The 16,802-nt window shown below is 41.7% G+C and overlaps 1 protein-coding gene across 1 annotated transcript in view; it reads right to left on the reverse strand.

The window, feature by feature from the left end:
* Positions 1-16,802, reverse strand: part of LOC124151011 (citron Rho-interacting kinase-like) — a 52,202-nt gene that overhangs the window by 35,159 nt on the left and 241 nt on the right. Inside the window, exons 2-12 of the mRNA XM_048396359.1 lie at positions 15,375-15,585; positions 14,196-14,371; positions 12,894-13,042; positions 10,311-10,406; positions 9,842-9,935; positions 8,553-8,765; positions 7,426-7,579; positions 5,854-6,025; positions 4,981-5,299; positions 3,204-3,331; positions 1,990-2,152 (exon numbers count right to left, since the gene is read on the reverse strand). Of these exons, the coding sequence (XP_048252316.1) occupies positions 1,990-2,152; positions 3,204-3,331; positions 4,981-5,299; positions 5,854-6,025; positions 7,426-7,579; positions 8,553-8,765; positions 9,842-9,935; positions 10,311-10,406; positions 12,894-13,042; positions 14,196-14,371; positions 15,375-15,573 (1,863 nt within the window). The 5' untranslated portion in view covers positions 15,574-15,585. The remainder of the gene's footprint in view (positions 1-1,989; positions 2,153-3,203; positions 3,332-4,980; positions 5,300-5,853; positions 6,026-7,425; positions 7,580-8,552; positions 8,766-9,841; positions 9,936-10,310; positions 10,407-12,893; positions 13,043-14,195; positions 14,372-15,374; positions 15,586-16,802) is intronic.

The raw sequence follows: 16,802 nt of genomic DNA on the forward strand, positions 1-16,802 counted from the left end.
CCTACACAACAAACAACAATGGCTAACTTCTGCACTGACTCCTAGACAACAAACAACACTGACTAACTTCTGCACTGACTCCCAGACAACAAACAACACTGGCTAACTTCTGCAGTTTTACCTAGACAACAAACAGCACTGGCTAACTTCTGCACTGACTCCTAGACAACAAACAGCACTGGCTAACTTCTGCACTGGCTCCTAGACAACAAACAACACTGGCTAACTTCTGCCCTGGCTCCTAGACAACAAACAACACTGGCTAACTTCTGCACTGGCTCCTAGACAACAAACCACACTGGCTAACTTCTGCACTGGCTCCTAAACAACAAACAACACTGGCTAACTTCTGCACTGGCTCCTACACAACAAACAACACTGGCTAACTTCTGCACTGGCTCCTACACAACAAACAACACTGGCTAACTTCTGCACTGACTCCCAGACAACAAACAACACTGGCTAACTTCTGCACTGACTCCTACACAACAAACAACACTGGCTAACTTCTGCACTGACTCCTACACAACAAACAACACTGGCTAACTTCTGCACTGACTCCTACACAACAAACAACACTGGCTAACTTCTGCCCTGGCTCCTAAACAACAAACAACACTGGCTAACTTCTGCACTGACTCCCAGACAACAAACAACACTGACTAACTTCTGCACTGGCTCCTAGACAACAAACAACACTGGCTAACTTCTGCACTGACTCCTAAACAACAAACAGCACTGACTAACTTCTGCACTGGCTCCTAGACAACAAACAACACTGGCTAACTTCTGCACTGGCTCCTAGACAACAAACAACACTGGCTAACTTCTGCACTGACTCCTAAACAACAAACAACACTGACTAACTTCTGCACTGACTCCTAAACAACAAACAGCACTGACTAACTTCTGCACTGGCTCCTAGACAACAAACAACACTGACTAACTTCTGCACTGACTCCTAAACAACAAACAACACTGACTAACTTCTGCACTGGCTCCTAGACAACAAACAACACTGGCTAACTTCTGCACTTGTACCTAGACAACAAACAACACTGGCTAACTTCTGCACTGACTCCCAGACAACAAACAGCACTGGCTAACTTCTGCACTGGCTCCTACACAACAAACAACACTGACTAACTTCTGCACTGACTCCTAAACAACAAACAGCACTGACTAACTTCTGCACTGGCTCCTAGACAACAAACAACACTGACTAACTTCTGCACTGACTCCTAAACAACAAACAACACTGACTAACTTCTGCACTGGCTCCTAGACAACAAACAACACTGGCTAACTTCTGCACTTGTACCTAGACAACAAACAACACTGGCTAACTTCTGCACTGACTCCCAGACAACAAACAGCACTGGCTAACTTCTGCACTGGCTCCTACACAACAAACAACACTGACTAACTTCTGCACTTGTACCTAGACAACAAACATCACTATTTAACTTCTGCACTGACTCCCAGACAACAAACAGCACTGGCTAACTTCTGCAGTTGTACCTAGAAAACAAACAACACTGACTAACTTCTGCACTGGCAGGTGTAGTCTGTGCCCATAATCTATTATTCCACTAGTTTTTCTTGACTAAACATTTTCAAAACATTTTAGTTTCCCAATAAGGACTGAGGTTACTAGACAGATTTTGAGTAGTTTTTGGACTAGCGTCTGAAGTTGAGCCAGCACATGCAGAAATGGGTCTTTACTAACTGTACCCACACCAGGACCCAAACCTTTTAACATCATGACAAACTAACACCCAGCCCACTGAGCTATTATAACATGATATTATGATATGGTCAGTTCACTTGTTTCAAGTTGCATCGGAGGAAAACACAAACCAATCCACAGGACTACTCTAAGATTTGAAGCATCAGTGTGGAGGCCCTGTCAGAAATAGAGAAGCCAGTAGCTGCAGCACCAAACATACAAGGTCACAACAAAGCCTCCCATCATGGCCCTTACATCACCTTATCGAGTTTGAGCTGGACGCTAGCCAGTTGTTTCTGTGTGTCGTTGAGGCTGTTGTTGACTGTGTGCTGCTGCCGGTCCTTCTGCCGTAGTCGCCGCATCAGATTCTCGTTCTCCATCTCCAGCTGGCTGATGATGTCACGGAGGTCGTCCAGCTGGGTCCTGCGTACACATCAACACAATCCTGCAGTACATGCCAATACAATCATGTATAGACATCAACACAATCCTGCATACACGTCAACACAATCCTGTATACATGTCAACACAATCCTGTATAGACATCAACACAATCCTGCATACACGTCAACTCAATCCTGTATACATGTCAACACAATCCTGCAGTACACACCAACACAATCCTGCATAGACACCAACACAATCCTGCATACATGTCAAAACAATCCTGTATAGACATCAACACAATCCTGCATACACACCAACACAATCCTGTATAGACATCAACACAATCCTGCATACACGTCAACACAATCCTGCAGTACACGTCAACACAATCCTGCATACACGTCAACACAATCCTGCAGTACACCCCAACACAATCCTGCATACATGTCAACACAATCCTGCATACACATCAACACAATCCTGCATACACATGGTTGATGACACACTCACCACACAGTGAGTGAGTTTGGTTTAACGCCGCTTTTAACAGTATTCCAGTTATATTGCGGCGTGTCAGCTTCATGTGGGAGGAAAGCTGGAAGTGATGCAGGTCTCAGACGTTTACCACTTCGGTGAAACCTACGAGCATGGATATGGTGCTGACAAGCCTAGAAATATAATTGGGGTGAACTGGGATTCGAACCCATAATCATAGGTTTCTGGTGTGCCAAAGGGACGCAACTCTGCACAGCGAATTGCCGCACCTTAGACGACTGGGCAACCTGTGCCCCCCTCACACAGAAAACAACTTCATTCAAATGTAAAGAAAATAAAGATCACATTATTTGCTAATAAGCAAAGTAATATAAATATGAAAATGGATCCTCGAATGAGTGTGTTGATGCTGTATTATCAAGACTTATTCTTACCTTAACTGAAGCACTACTGAAACTCTACCTTCTGACTATCAAGACACAAGTACTCACAAAGTCACCGTGGCCACTTTGTAGAACACACTGAGCTCTGGTCAAACTGAAAACCTCGCATACAACGAAATCATGAGATCATTCCTAAACGAAGCACGTACATGGTGAGTTCGTCCTGGATGTTGCGAGCCTCTTGAGACATGTCCTGTATCTGCAGATACATCTGCTCAGCCTGCTGTTCCAACTGCCGTCGCTCATCAGACTCATTCATCAGCTGTTCGCTCAGCACCTGCAACAACCAGCAACAGAACCTTGGATTTTACTATATGCAATTGTGCATTCTTTGAAATATTTGTTCTTTTTGTTTTTCTCATGTTGTTGAATCTACCCTATGGGGATTCCTGCACATGATTAGAATTGGTCCCCAGCATTCTATGCCGGTCGCAAAACCAGACTTGGATTGGGTGGTCGCCAAACTGGTTGTGTGCATTTCATCATACCCTAACGGTAATGTATCATTACAGGCCACGATCATATGGCAGGAATATTGCTGAGAGCGGCTTTAAATATAAACAAAAAAATCTTTTTGATGTTACAGTAATCAAACGAGTGAGCGAATATTATTTCACACTACAATCAGCCAATATTGCAGCTATATCACGATTGTTAGTTTGTTTCTTGTTGTTTAACACCAGCCATTATCCAGCTATCTGACGGCGGTCTGTAAATAATCGAATCTGGACCAGACAATCCAGTGATTGACATCATGAGCATCGATCTACACAATTGGGATGCAATGACGTGCCTCAGCCACATCAGCGAGCCTATATCAGGATCACTTATATATAGTGAAGCCTGGGCCAGGTGAGTGAGTGAGTGAGTGAGTGAGTGAGTGAGTGAGTGAGTGAGTGAGTGAGTGAGTGAGTATGGTTTTACGCCGCTTTTAGCAATATTCCAGCAATATCACGGCGGGGGACACCAGAAATGGGCTTCACACATTGTACCCATGTCGGGACTCGAACCCGGGTCTTCGGCGTGACGAGCGAACGCTTTAACCACTAGGCTACCCGACCGCCCCCTGGGCCAGGTAAACAAAACGATTTAGTCAGAGGACACATTGTAACTCTCCCCCCACTGAGTCAGCTCATCCAACAATAAGGTACACTGGACCATATCTTCCCCAAGAGACCCCTGGGAGTATAGACTTCAAAAGATGTTTAAAACAAAGACGATCTTTAACTTCTCTTTGTTCAAAGAAATCTCTCAAACACGACTGATCACCTTTCTCTTCATCTTATCCAGTTCCTTGAGTGTTCATATTTCAAACATCAACATCATCAACTATAGGTGAGTGAGTGAGTTGGGTTTAACGCCGCTTTTAACAGTATTCCAGTTATATCAGGGCGTGTCAGCTTAATGTGGGAGGAAAGCCCGAAGTGCTGCAGGTCTCAGACCTTTACCACTTTGGTGAAACCCACGAGCACAGGGGTGTGGTGCTGACAAACCTAGAAACATAATCGGGGCGAACTGGGATTCGAACCCACAATCATAGGTTTCTAGCGGGCCTAAGGGACGCAACTCTGCACAGCGAATCGCGGCACCTTAGACGACTGGGCCACCCGTGCCCCCTCAACCAAAGGTGAAAATGAAACTTGGAGACCAAGTATAAGTGTAAATGATTCTATTCTGTTTTACTCGCAGACAGCAATATTCCAGCTATATAATGACGACCTGTAAATAACTGAATAAAATTGCATGGGAAGTGATCCAAGCCCTTGGGTACGATGACACCCAATCACCAGAACAGAGTCTGACCATTTAATCACCAGTTGAGATTGGCTCTTACAAGTATGAGGTACTGGGGACTTATTCTGCCCAAGTAATAAAAATAAAATGCCCAGTACCATAAAACGTTTAAACCCCTCAGCAGCATCTAACCTTGGTCTTGTTGACATACATGTCCACATCCTTCTGCAGCCTGGTTGTCTCCCCTTCCTGCAAGCCACTCTGGTCATCCTTCTCCTCGCACTTGTGTCTCCATTGCTCCACCTCCGACCTCAGGCTGACCTCCGAGTCCTCCAGCTCACTGCACCGCTCCTTCAGTGACCTCAGCTCCGCGATCTTCACCGTCAGTGTTACCTCCAGATTGGTGGAGGCTGGAGCCGTCTGGAGGGCTGTGGAGAAGGAGGTGTTGCCATCGGACTCCTTGAGGATAGTTCTGGTGGACACTTTACCACTGTGACAGGAGCAGTAGCAGCTGGGGAAGGTAGAAGACACGCATATGGAACAGTCCACTACCACCAAGTTTGATGGTGTCTAATGCCACACATATCAATATTCAAGCTATATCATGGCCGTCTGCAAATAACCGAGTCTGGACTAGACAATCAAGTGACAGATATTATGAGAAACAGCGAAACAATTGTATTGCAACATACTGCGATACAGGTTTCTGTATTGCGATACGGATAGCGATATACTGGGAGCTAAAGTGATTGACACTGATTGTACATGCATACATTATTTTCTACATACTTCAGACAATATTACCCAGCATGGTCAATCACCATCATGGTCAATCACCATCATTTTGTAGCCATGCATACAGTAATAACAATATGAGAGAAAAATCTTGTCAATTATTTTCAAAAGGAAACATCAATTGTGCATGAATTTCTGAGTAGATTTTAGTTTAAACGATACAAATAATAACAAATCTTTTTTAACCCAATCTACCGAAACACATAAAAAATGCTGCAGTATGTATCGTTTTAAAAAGCGTATTGCAGTATACTGTGCAGTGCTACTCACAGGTCCTTGAGATCCCTGACATAGGTGAATCCAACAAACGGCAGATCTCGCCCCGAGAAGTCCTTCTGAATCTTGAACTCATCCAGGGAGGGCTGGGGTTTCACCTTCTCCACCTCCTCAAAGTTGGACGTGTCGTCCAGACTGTTAACAGTCGGGATGAAAGGCGGTGAGGCTGTCAGGGGTAGAAAGGGATGCCGCTTTAGTCAATTTGAAGCCATGGTCTTGTCCAATTTCTTTCAATCTACTGCTAAGCAGACTTCATCACAATCTGTCAACTGCAACCACCAATCTGCTTAATCCTCGCAGTCGATGACAGAAGGGGTGGAAGGTCTGCTCATGGGCCAGTTAACAGCCACCATTCATGTGGTAGGTTGTTGGTTGGTTTGTTGTTTAACGCCGCACTCAGCAATATTCCAGCTATATGACGGCGGTCTGTAAATAATCAAATCTGGACCAGATAATCCAGAGAGTAATATCATGAGCATCGATCCACGCAATTGGGAATGATGACATGAATCAACCAAGTCAGCGAGCCTGACCACCTGATCCCATTAGTCGCCTTTTACGACAAGCATAGTCGCCTCTTACGTCAAGCATGGGTTGCTGAAGACCTATTCTACCCAGGAACACCATTCATGGGACAAGTTGGTGTGATGCATTGACGTATACATGACACATTAATTCCACTTACACTGCGTCACACTCCATCATATTGCCCTGTTTTTATTGTTTAATGGAAACTGAATCTTCCGTTGAACACGAGGCACACCTACTGTCCCAAACAGTGTCCACACTGATTTCCTTACCTAATACAAGCCCATACAGTACACTTAAGGCTAAAACATATAATAGTCTTGGTTCTCAGGGACTACTTGCAGCATCATTCAAGTTGCCGCACATTTGATTTTTATTTCCATTTTTAAAATCAAAACAAACTCAAATATTCCAAGTCTAATGGTAGTCAAATAATGTATTCCAGTATTTTACTCATCAAGGAATACAATTATGTAGGGAGGCCCTTTCCCAGGTTAATTGTACACAAATGTTCATTTGGTTACATACTAGCTTGAACAAACATCCTCCCCCCCCCACACACACACACACACAAACACACCACCCCCCTCCCCCTAAAAAACACCGCTTGCCCGCACTTTATTTTCAAAAGCGATTGCCTTCTTTTATTTTTTTAAGCCTAAATGTACCAGATATGATATGAAATAACAAGCTGGTGCTACAGACTGAGATTCCCAGAAAACCTTAACTTGCTAAATCCTATATCTTGAAATCATTTTTGAAGCATACATTCATTGATGTAGGCTTCAAAAAATAAAAAGAATTGGTTCTCAGGCAATGGCTTGTAAATAAAGTGCAGGCGGGCTGTGTTTTATTTTATTTTATTTTATTTTTTTTATTGGGGGGGGGGGGGGGGGGTATTTTCTCATGTTGCTAAATTAGATAATAAATCTAATTACTAACTTCCCACACAGATAGCAAAACTCAGTCAGCAGTAGAAACTGTTGCAAACATGACCCTGTACATAGGAAGTGATTGTTGTGAGATGTTTGTACTGACTTTTGCCGATGCTGCTCCAGGTGATGGTGCTGAAGAACTTGTGACCGCAGATGTCCTTCCACGTGTAGCGCTGGTTCTGTTCCATTAGCAGATTCTTCATCAGATCCTTGGCAGACTCCGACACTCTGCTGTCCACCGGAAACTTTAACTTACTCTGAAATAGTCAATAACTACTTCATGAGAGAGTGAGTGAACCACTTTGAACAGTATTCAACCATAACATGGAGTTTCAGCTTGATGTAGAAGGAAAGTGTTGTTTGTTTTTCTTTGTTGTTTAATACCTCACTCAGCTATATGACAGTGGTCTGTAAATAAATCAAGCCTGGGCCAGACAATCCAGTGATTGACATCATGAGCATCAATCCACGCAATTGGGATACGATGACATGCATCATCCAAGTCAGCGAGCCCGACCACCCAATTCCATTAGTCGCCTCTTACAGCAAGCACAGTTGTCTCTTAAGACCAGCATGGGTTGCTGAAGACCTATTACATGCAGGTCTAAGATGTAAAACCCGTAAGTTCAGGTGTGGTGCTGACAAACCTTGATATACATAATCAGGTCAACCAGGATTCGAACCAACATTCACAACTATCTGGCATGCCTAAGTGATGCAGCTCTGCCAATGAATTTCAGCACATTGGACAACAGGGCCACCTGTGTGCCCAGGTCTCAATGAATCAATCAAGTGTGGTTCAAGACTATAATGGCTATTGTTACAGTCTACCATCACAAGACTGATGAATACTGGTTCACCCAATTATGTTTCTAGGTTTGTCAGCACCATACCCGTGCTCGTGGGTTTCACCGAAGTGGTAAAGGTCTGAGACCTGCAGCACTTCGGGCTTTCCTCCCACATTAAGCTGACACGCCGTGATATAACTGGAATACTGTTAAAAGCGGCGTTAAACCCAACTCACTCACTCACAAGACTGATGAAGTCTGCATGGACATAATTGTTCATGGTATGGTGTGTCTGTTGTTTTAACACCCTCTTAGCAATATTCCAGCTATAGGACGGCAGCCTGTAAATAATCAAGTCTGGACCAGACAATCAAGTGATTGATATTATGAGCAACCACATTTTCAGTTTTAAAGCTTAAAATGAATTGTTGTCCGAGCTGACCTTGAAGTTCATGATATTGCTGTAGGTCGTAACCATGGAACCGTATTCGTCAGTGAAGGGGGTTTTCCCATACATCATCTCGTAGGCACACACGCCTAGCGACCACCAGTCCACCTCCACGCTGTACATACGGGGCCCACGGTTGCTGTTCATGGACGTCAACAACTCGGGGGCAACGTAGTCAGGAGTACCGACAGGCATACGAGACGAAACCTGCAATATATACATGTCTTGAGTTGGAAATATAATACTACAAGACTTAACCTGCAGTATACAAGTTTCTAAACTTTGAGTATGATATATAATCACCAAACATACAAGATGAAACCTGCAATACATACATGTCTTCCGTACTTTGAAATAAAAACAGCTTTAACATGTTTAAGTCTCATCATGGAGGTCAACAACTCAGGGGCAACGTAGTCAGGAGTACCGACAGGCATACGAGACAAAACCTGCAATATATACATGTCTTGAGTTGGAATATAATCTCCAACATGACTACAAGACAACACCTGCAGTATACAAGTTTCGAAACTTTGAGTTTGATATATAATCGCCAAGCGTACAAGATGATACCTGCAATACATACATGTCTTCCTTACTTTGAAATAAAAACAGCTTTAACCATTTAACCATTAACAGCTTTCATCCATTATCGTGTCCCGTAAAACAGGCACTCTGTAAACATAGTAGACGTGGTAAAGTGGAGGCACATATAAAAAACTCAGTACCCTGGCATACGCGGCCCCCGAAATATTTGTTCACATAGCTCGCACTTGAGTAGGCCCTCCAGCGGCAGAAACTAACATTTTTAGTCCACTTGTCCTTACAATGATAACACATAGCAAAACCCTTAAAAATGGCAAATTTCTGCTAGTCCTTATGATACCTTAACTAATGGACAGTTTGGCAAGGACTACAGGACGAGTGCCAATTTCTAATGCTGCCCTCGCTGAATTAATTAGCGCTTAGCGCTTCTCTGAGTATCATGGGCCGCACAAGTCAGACAATATGGCCGTCTTGCGTACATGTTATGTCAGCGACTGCCTTGTAATTACTATCATCATTTAATCATGACAATAACCTACAATAACCTTTAACACGAGAACTGACTTAATCATGTCAATGACATATATACAGCATCATTTCAGCTGTCTTACCATTAATAACATCCCAAGGTAATCACACATAATCAGGATAATCGAAGCAAATAAAGTTTACAAATTACATTTACCCAAACAAAACCACAGCAACCTGCCAGAACAAAATACGCTGTATACACATACCAGCATGTCTACAGACATCTTGGCTGCAGAACCAAAGTCAGCTAGCTTGATGTGACCTTTCTGGTTCAGTAAAATATTTTCGGGTTTGATATCTCTGGAAATAAAACATAAAAACATGCATCTGACCTTTAAACATTCCTGTGAAAGTCTATTCTAATAAATGTTTTACAGCTGTAAGCAGTTTTGAAAGTACAAAACTTAAATTTGAAAGACATTAACATATTTTCACCATTTCAATTTGTGTTTGTTGCTTAATACCGCACTCAGCAATATTCCAGCTGTATGACAGCAGTGATAAATATTGAATCTGGACAAAACAATCCAGTGATTGACATCATGAGCATCGATCCACACAATTTGGATACGATGACATGCAATCAAACCAAGTCACCATTAACTTATACAAGTCGCATACCACCAGTATTTTGCTTGTGGACCAATCTTTTCTATTAGAACACTTCATGGTTACCTGTGCACATAGCCCATCTCATGCAGATCATTGATGGCAACCGACATCTCGGCCAGGTAGAAGCGAGCCATGTCCTCCTCAAATATGTCATCATGTCTGTCAACAAACAAGTCTTGTGTACTTCACTGTATCATTGTATCATTGTATCATTGTACCAAGCAGCAGTGTTCCCGCTGGCTCTTGATACTGCCAGTCCTTGTGGACTGGTACTGCCAGTCCTTGTGGACTGGTAACTCTAAAAATTACCAGTCCCCCCTAATATTTGTCAGTCCCAACTTTCAAAACAAATAAAACATATGAAAATTACCTGGTTATAATTCTTTCAACATCATGTTCAATGCAAAGATGTCATCTCTGAAGTAACTTAGTTAGATCTACACATCATTCACACAAAGTTCAATCACAATTTTCTCTTCTTTTTTAATATTTCAAGTCACTACAAATATATTTTTAACCTTGAAGCTAAGCAAAATGTCATTTCCTTGCACTAAAAATCAACAAGGGGAAACCCTGATGGTAACAGACAAGATGACTTTGTTCGAAAAATATACTTATATGAATATCACAGATTTATAAGGTTCTTTATTTGACGGTCCACAGGGACAAGCAGTCATAAAATACCGGTCCAAGCCTAATTTTACCGGTAAAAAACTGGTAATTACTGGTAAACGGGAACACTGAGCAGGGTTTTACATGACGCACAATGTCAGTCCAGTACGCACAGATATTGAGATTGGGCGCATAAAAAGAATATACTGCTTCCCAAGATATGCATAATAATATTCATTGTACCTACAGCTCATCAAGAGCAGTTATGGGTGTCTGTCATTTCATCAACCAATCATGACCACTGTCCACATGCACACTGTTAATGCTTCATTCCAGGCTCTAAAGTAATTATGAAAACGTACAGTACACCATTACATAACTTTACAGGTCCCTCACACTGCCTGCAAGGACCCTTAGAATTAATTGAGGATCCCATGGACCCCAGATCAAGTGTCACAACATATGGCTACAAGTGTGATTAAACAAATCTGTCTTCAAATTCATTATGACAGGAGTTATAAGAGGATTTTCTGATTCATACAAAACTGGTAATGATTGGTAATCAATCATAGATGTTTCAGGAATAAATTCACAACACAACTTATATATCAATGATATTGGCACTGACATATCCCTAGTTGTCATGGTTGTCAGTTTCATACAGAAGGGGGCCACAGGTGGCCCTGTCGTCTAAGGCGCCGCGATTAACTGTGCAGAGTTGCATCCCTTGGGCCATGATTGTTGGTTCGAATCTCGGTTTGCCCCGATTATGTTTCTAGGTTTGTCAGAACCATACCCAGGCTCGTGGGTTTCACCGAAGTGGTAAACGTCTGAGACCTGCATCACTTCAGGCTTTCCTCCCACATTAAGCTGACACACCACGATAAAACTGTAATACTGTTAAAAGCGGTGTTAAACCCGACTCACTCACTCATACAGAAGACATTTTCTTCCAAGATGAAATGCCAACTGTATCAACCCATTTTCATGTTAAAAGATGTGAAGAAAACCTGAATACATTTGAACAGCATCAACAATCCCATCTGTGTTACATCTCTAGAAGCCTGACAAATTGCACTTTGTCTCCAGTGGATTTTATTCAGAATTATCAATCGCAAATTTCACGACCCATATATTATTTACTAGATTAGGTGGGATGAAATAGGGTTTAACATTGTGTTTCAGACTATTGCACTTGTACAGCAACATGTATGCATGTTTATATGTGGCTGCTTGTAGTAGCCTGAACTAATGCCGATTTTATAGTGCTAGCCAACTGAGATACCATGCCGCAGTTAAACATGAATACCCCAATCAGACACAGTATACTGACTCCGAGCTGACCAGTCCTTGATTTAGCCCCTTCATGCCGAGCACCAGGCAGGGTCACAACAAGTACCATCTTTTCACGTCTTTTGGCATGATGAAGATGGGGACTGAACCACCAACCTTCCTCTTCCGGCAGACACTCTATCCACTAGACCACGGAAGCGGTCTACTAGATAAGAGGTATGGCTAGTGGTTATCACTGGTTACAGGCCTAGAGTATTGACCTCGATCAACAACCCAGTTGATGTGTGAGTAAGTGAGTATGGTTTAACACCACTTTTAGCAATATTTCAGCAATATCACAGCGGGGGACACCAGAAATGGGATTAACACATTGTTGGTTGGTTTGTTGTTTAACGCCGCACTCAGCAATATTACAGCTATATGACGGTGGTCTGTAAATAATCGAGTCTGGACCAGGCAATCCAGTGATTGATATCATGAGCATCAATCCACGCATTTGGGATTGATGACATGCATCAACCAAGTCAGCGAGCCTGACCACCCGATCCCCTAAGTCACATCTTACGACAAGCATAGTCACCTTTTACAGCAAGCATGGGTTGTTGAAGACCTATTCTTCCCCAGAAGTCGAAAATCAAAGTCGGGAATCGAAAACCGGGTCTTCGGCATGACAAGCGAACGCCTTAACCACTAGGCTACCCGACTGCCCCCGGTGTATGAAGATACTGGCTGTGGACTGACCTTGAGAGCAGAGAGAGGAGGTCGCCCCCCGGGTGGAAGTCCATGACGAGGTAGAGACTAGAGTTGTCCTGGAAGGCGTAGTGGAGGCGTGTGATCCACTCACTGGTTGCCAGCGCCATGATGTCACGCTCCTCCTTATAGAAGGAAATCTGTGGACAGGCCACCAGGATGTTGACATGATGATTCATGCATTCCACACATAGGCTCCATGGATACAACACATTTCACATCAAACCAAGGAAAAAACACTCTGAACAAGTTGAATAAATTAACAATGCATGTATTTCCAAATTTATGACCCATAAGTCCCATCGTACAAAATTTTCATCGACAAAGACACTAGTCGCGAAACAATTTTAGTATAATCAGCTTTTAGCAAATTCTTACATGAAACTAATGCTATAAACATGATACATGCATGCTACTATAAACTGTCAGTGTCAGACTACAGTCGTGCGTCGTTTATACGGACACTTGCGTCATTTCACAATTCGTCCGTATAAACGAATTTCCGTATAACTGAAACCAGCTTCGTACTGGAAGAGTTACTTCCCTTCAATTATGCAACTCATGACAGATGACAGAGCAAACAGATACATCGGTTTTCCAGGAAATTTAGCCACTTCTGCTTGTCTTTTAAAATGTCACCAATTGTCGATTTTCCTATGGTATGTCCAAATTCAGTGCCATAATGCTTACTGATGGTTTCTAAACTTGCTGAAGGGTGTTTTTCAGACAAATTTCCCTTTTTTAAGCGTGCTGTAACTGCGTGTCGCTTATGTTTTGCTGGTTGTCAGGCCATACTTACACAACTTTGACATCTTACCTCCACAGACGCCATATTTTTCGAAGGGGATTACATGTAGAATAAACAAGTTTGTCTCAAACGTAACTCAGTGTCACTTGGTTAATTGACTTCTAACGAATCAAAGGATTACCACCAGCGGAAGGATTACCACCAGCGGAAGTGTATTGTCCGGATAAGTGAGACAATTTTGTGTGCATTTCAGTGTTTTGCGTATGAAAATGACCGTCCGGTTCCGGAAACTGAATTTCCGGATATACGGGTAAATTTATATAGTAATTATTTCGTTTTGAATGAAAATCGTCCGGGAACTGAGGTTTCCGGATATCTGAAGTCCGTATAAACGAGGCACGACTGTACATGCTTCTTCTCATCCATGTCCAAGCGTTTTTCTCATTTTTTAAACCTGGCAATGAACCTTTTCATAAAAACATTTTCCTTTTGAGAATACCATTATATATCAACATGATCAAGTGTTTTTAAATTAGAAAACCTACCTCTGGTTGTGACAAGATGTCATTCTTTCGGAGAACTTTCATTGCATAAACTGTTTCCAGCTTTTTCTCCTTCACAACCTGTACTATCCCAAAGTGGCCGCGGCCAATGATGTCTTTCACCTCAAAATCGGAGGCTTTCAACATCAACTGGTGGGCTTCATTCACAGCATCCTCGTCTGTCAAGTACAAACATAGAATCACAATTAATAGTTATTGTAATGTACTTTTAGAAAAAGCCATCACAACAGCTGGGATAAATATTGACATAAACAGATCCCTAGATTACTTTTTCAGCAATTGAGTTTTTATTCTAGGGTTTCTATTTTAATTGGGTTATTACATTTTTCATTGGTCAATCAATATTTTTTCGTTCATCTTTTCATCACTCTATTGGGTATTTCCATTTGAGTTTTTCATTTAATGCATGTGTTTCTGTATGCAAGTTAATTGAAAGTAATTGGGTTTTGAATATTTTTTAGGGGTATTTTATGCAAATACGCCGTGATCTGTAGCTCTGCATTAGGCCACTATCCTGAGTCAGTTTGTCTATATATTATTGCTGAAGCATCAGTGACTTTAGATTGTGTTGTTATTAATGTATCATTACTATAATCGCAACATACAAAGACATCCCAAATTACTAGCTGAGCTTACAAGACCGATCAGATTTTTACTTGACTCAGGCTTCGGACTAGTTTCCTAAAGTTGCAGACTGAGGCTATCCCGAGGGTCAGTAGAATTAATAAAATAGATTTGTTTGTTTGTTGTTGTTTAATGCCAAACTCAGCAATATTCCAGCTATATGACGGCGTTCCATAAATAATCAAGTCTGAACTATACAATCCAGTGATTGACATCATGAACATTGATCAAGCCTGATCACCGGATCCCGTGTTAAAACATATACATTCATGAAATAAAAATGTTTAAATCAAACAGGGCTGGATTAGATTCTGGGAGCTCCAAGATAATAGTTATAACCCGGGGTAGATTCTGAGAACTCCCAGAGTAAGCCCCAGGGGTTGAATCTGTGAAAGGGGGTTACATTCTGTGAGCTCCCAGAATCTACCTCGGGGTAGATTCTGGAAGGCCCAAGAATCTACAGGTATACTTTGAAAGGGGGCTATAGTTTCAGACTTTACACCAGTAATACCGCACACCTCCAGTGAAAGGACTTACATTTCTTGGTGAAGCCTGATATATGCTTGATGCGAGCCAGGTTGTCGTGGGTACACTCATCATACAGAGTGAGGAAGCCATCAAGCAGACCCTCCTGGCTCAGAGGGAGCATCTCCTGTCCTTCAGCGTTGTCATGGTGATTAGCACAGATCTCATAAAGGCTTTTTAGCCTGTCACTTAATGGATCCTCTTTTGACATTGTGAATTATTTCTGAAATTACAAAAGCAGTACAATGTAATGAATTTATGATATTGTAACCATGATGACAAAATAAACATGAAGGACCTTAGAACAGGAAAACTGCAATTCCCAGTGTAATCATGCAGGGATTTAAGGTCCAAATTTATAAGTCTGCAGCAAGCATGGCAAGTGTTGGTAAAACCTCCCAAACTGGAATAAAAGATGGCCCAATTCAGGTTATCATAAATGTTAACATAATGATAATGTTAAAGTTTTACCAATGTGATTTAGTTTGACATTACTGTATTAAATGTAATGTCAAAATATCCATATTCATAAGAATTTAAGAACCAACTTTTTTCCTCAATTTGCTTGCCATAGGTTCCTAATTATAAATACTAGATACATCCATGAATGTTTTAATTTTGACATGGTTAGATCAAAATTTTGATGAGATGGAGGTATCCTTGTGTTATGGGTTCCAGACGCTTAGAAATATTCGTAGTTTTCTCTCTAATCACATGAACAACTGTAAAACATCTCATTCACTTATAAAAGACAGCTTTCTCTAGAATATAAGCCATCATCTGAGTATTTACGATGTCTATGTGATTGATGCTACATCCACCGTTATAATGCGAGTAATCGCAATAAACGTGGCCGTCCGAATACGCATCATGTCCGAAAACTATAACTCGACTATATTATTATGAACATCATGGACTTTTTGACAACAAAATAGTACTAGGAATCAATTCTATTTTAATTAAATACAGTTTATATAGTATGATGTTAATATCATGTATACCTACCACTGATTTACCATTTAGCCTGATAGTGATAGTTTACAACAGATAAGATAGTATGGCAAGTTGGGAGCATTATTTGAATAATTCAGTCAACATGGTCAAGAGGGAGCAAGAATTGCTGAAGAAAGTTCAAATCACTTTATTGTTTTCAAAACGGACACAAAATGTAATGGGATGTAACATTTGATAAACCATGTGCACAGGCTTTCTCATAAAACTTCAGAAATTTGGAGTTACGCTAATCAGCTGTTCATGTGGAATATTGATATTGTCAGAACAAAGCCAATCGGTGTCTGTGGGTAAATAATGTCCGATGAATGCAAATGATGGGGCAACTCTGTTTGATTTCCTGATTCAATCAACGTGTTTAACAGCTTTTATATAATGCACGATCTGATGTGAAGACTGTAATATGTGTCATTTTGGATTCCAGGCCTC

The sequence above is a fragment of the Haliotis rufescens genome, unplaced genomic scaffold, assembly GCF_023055435.1.
Source record: "Haliotis rufescens isolate VD_foot unplaced genomic scaffold, xgHalRufe1.0.p SCAF_15, whole genome shotgun sequence".
In the NCBI taxonomy this organism is placed as follows: domain Eukaryota; kingdom Metazoa; phylum Mollusca; class Gastropoda; order Lepetellida; family Haliotidae; genus Haliotis; species Haliotis rufescens.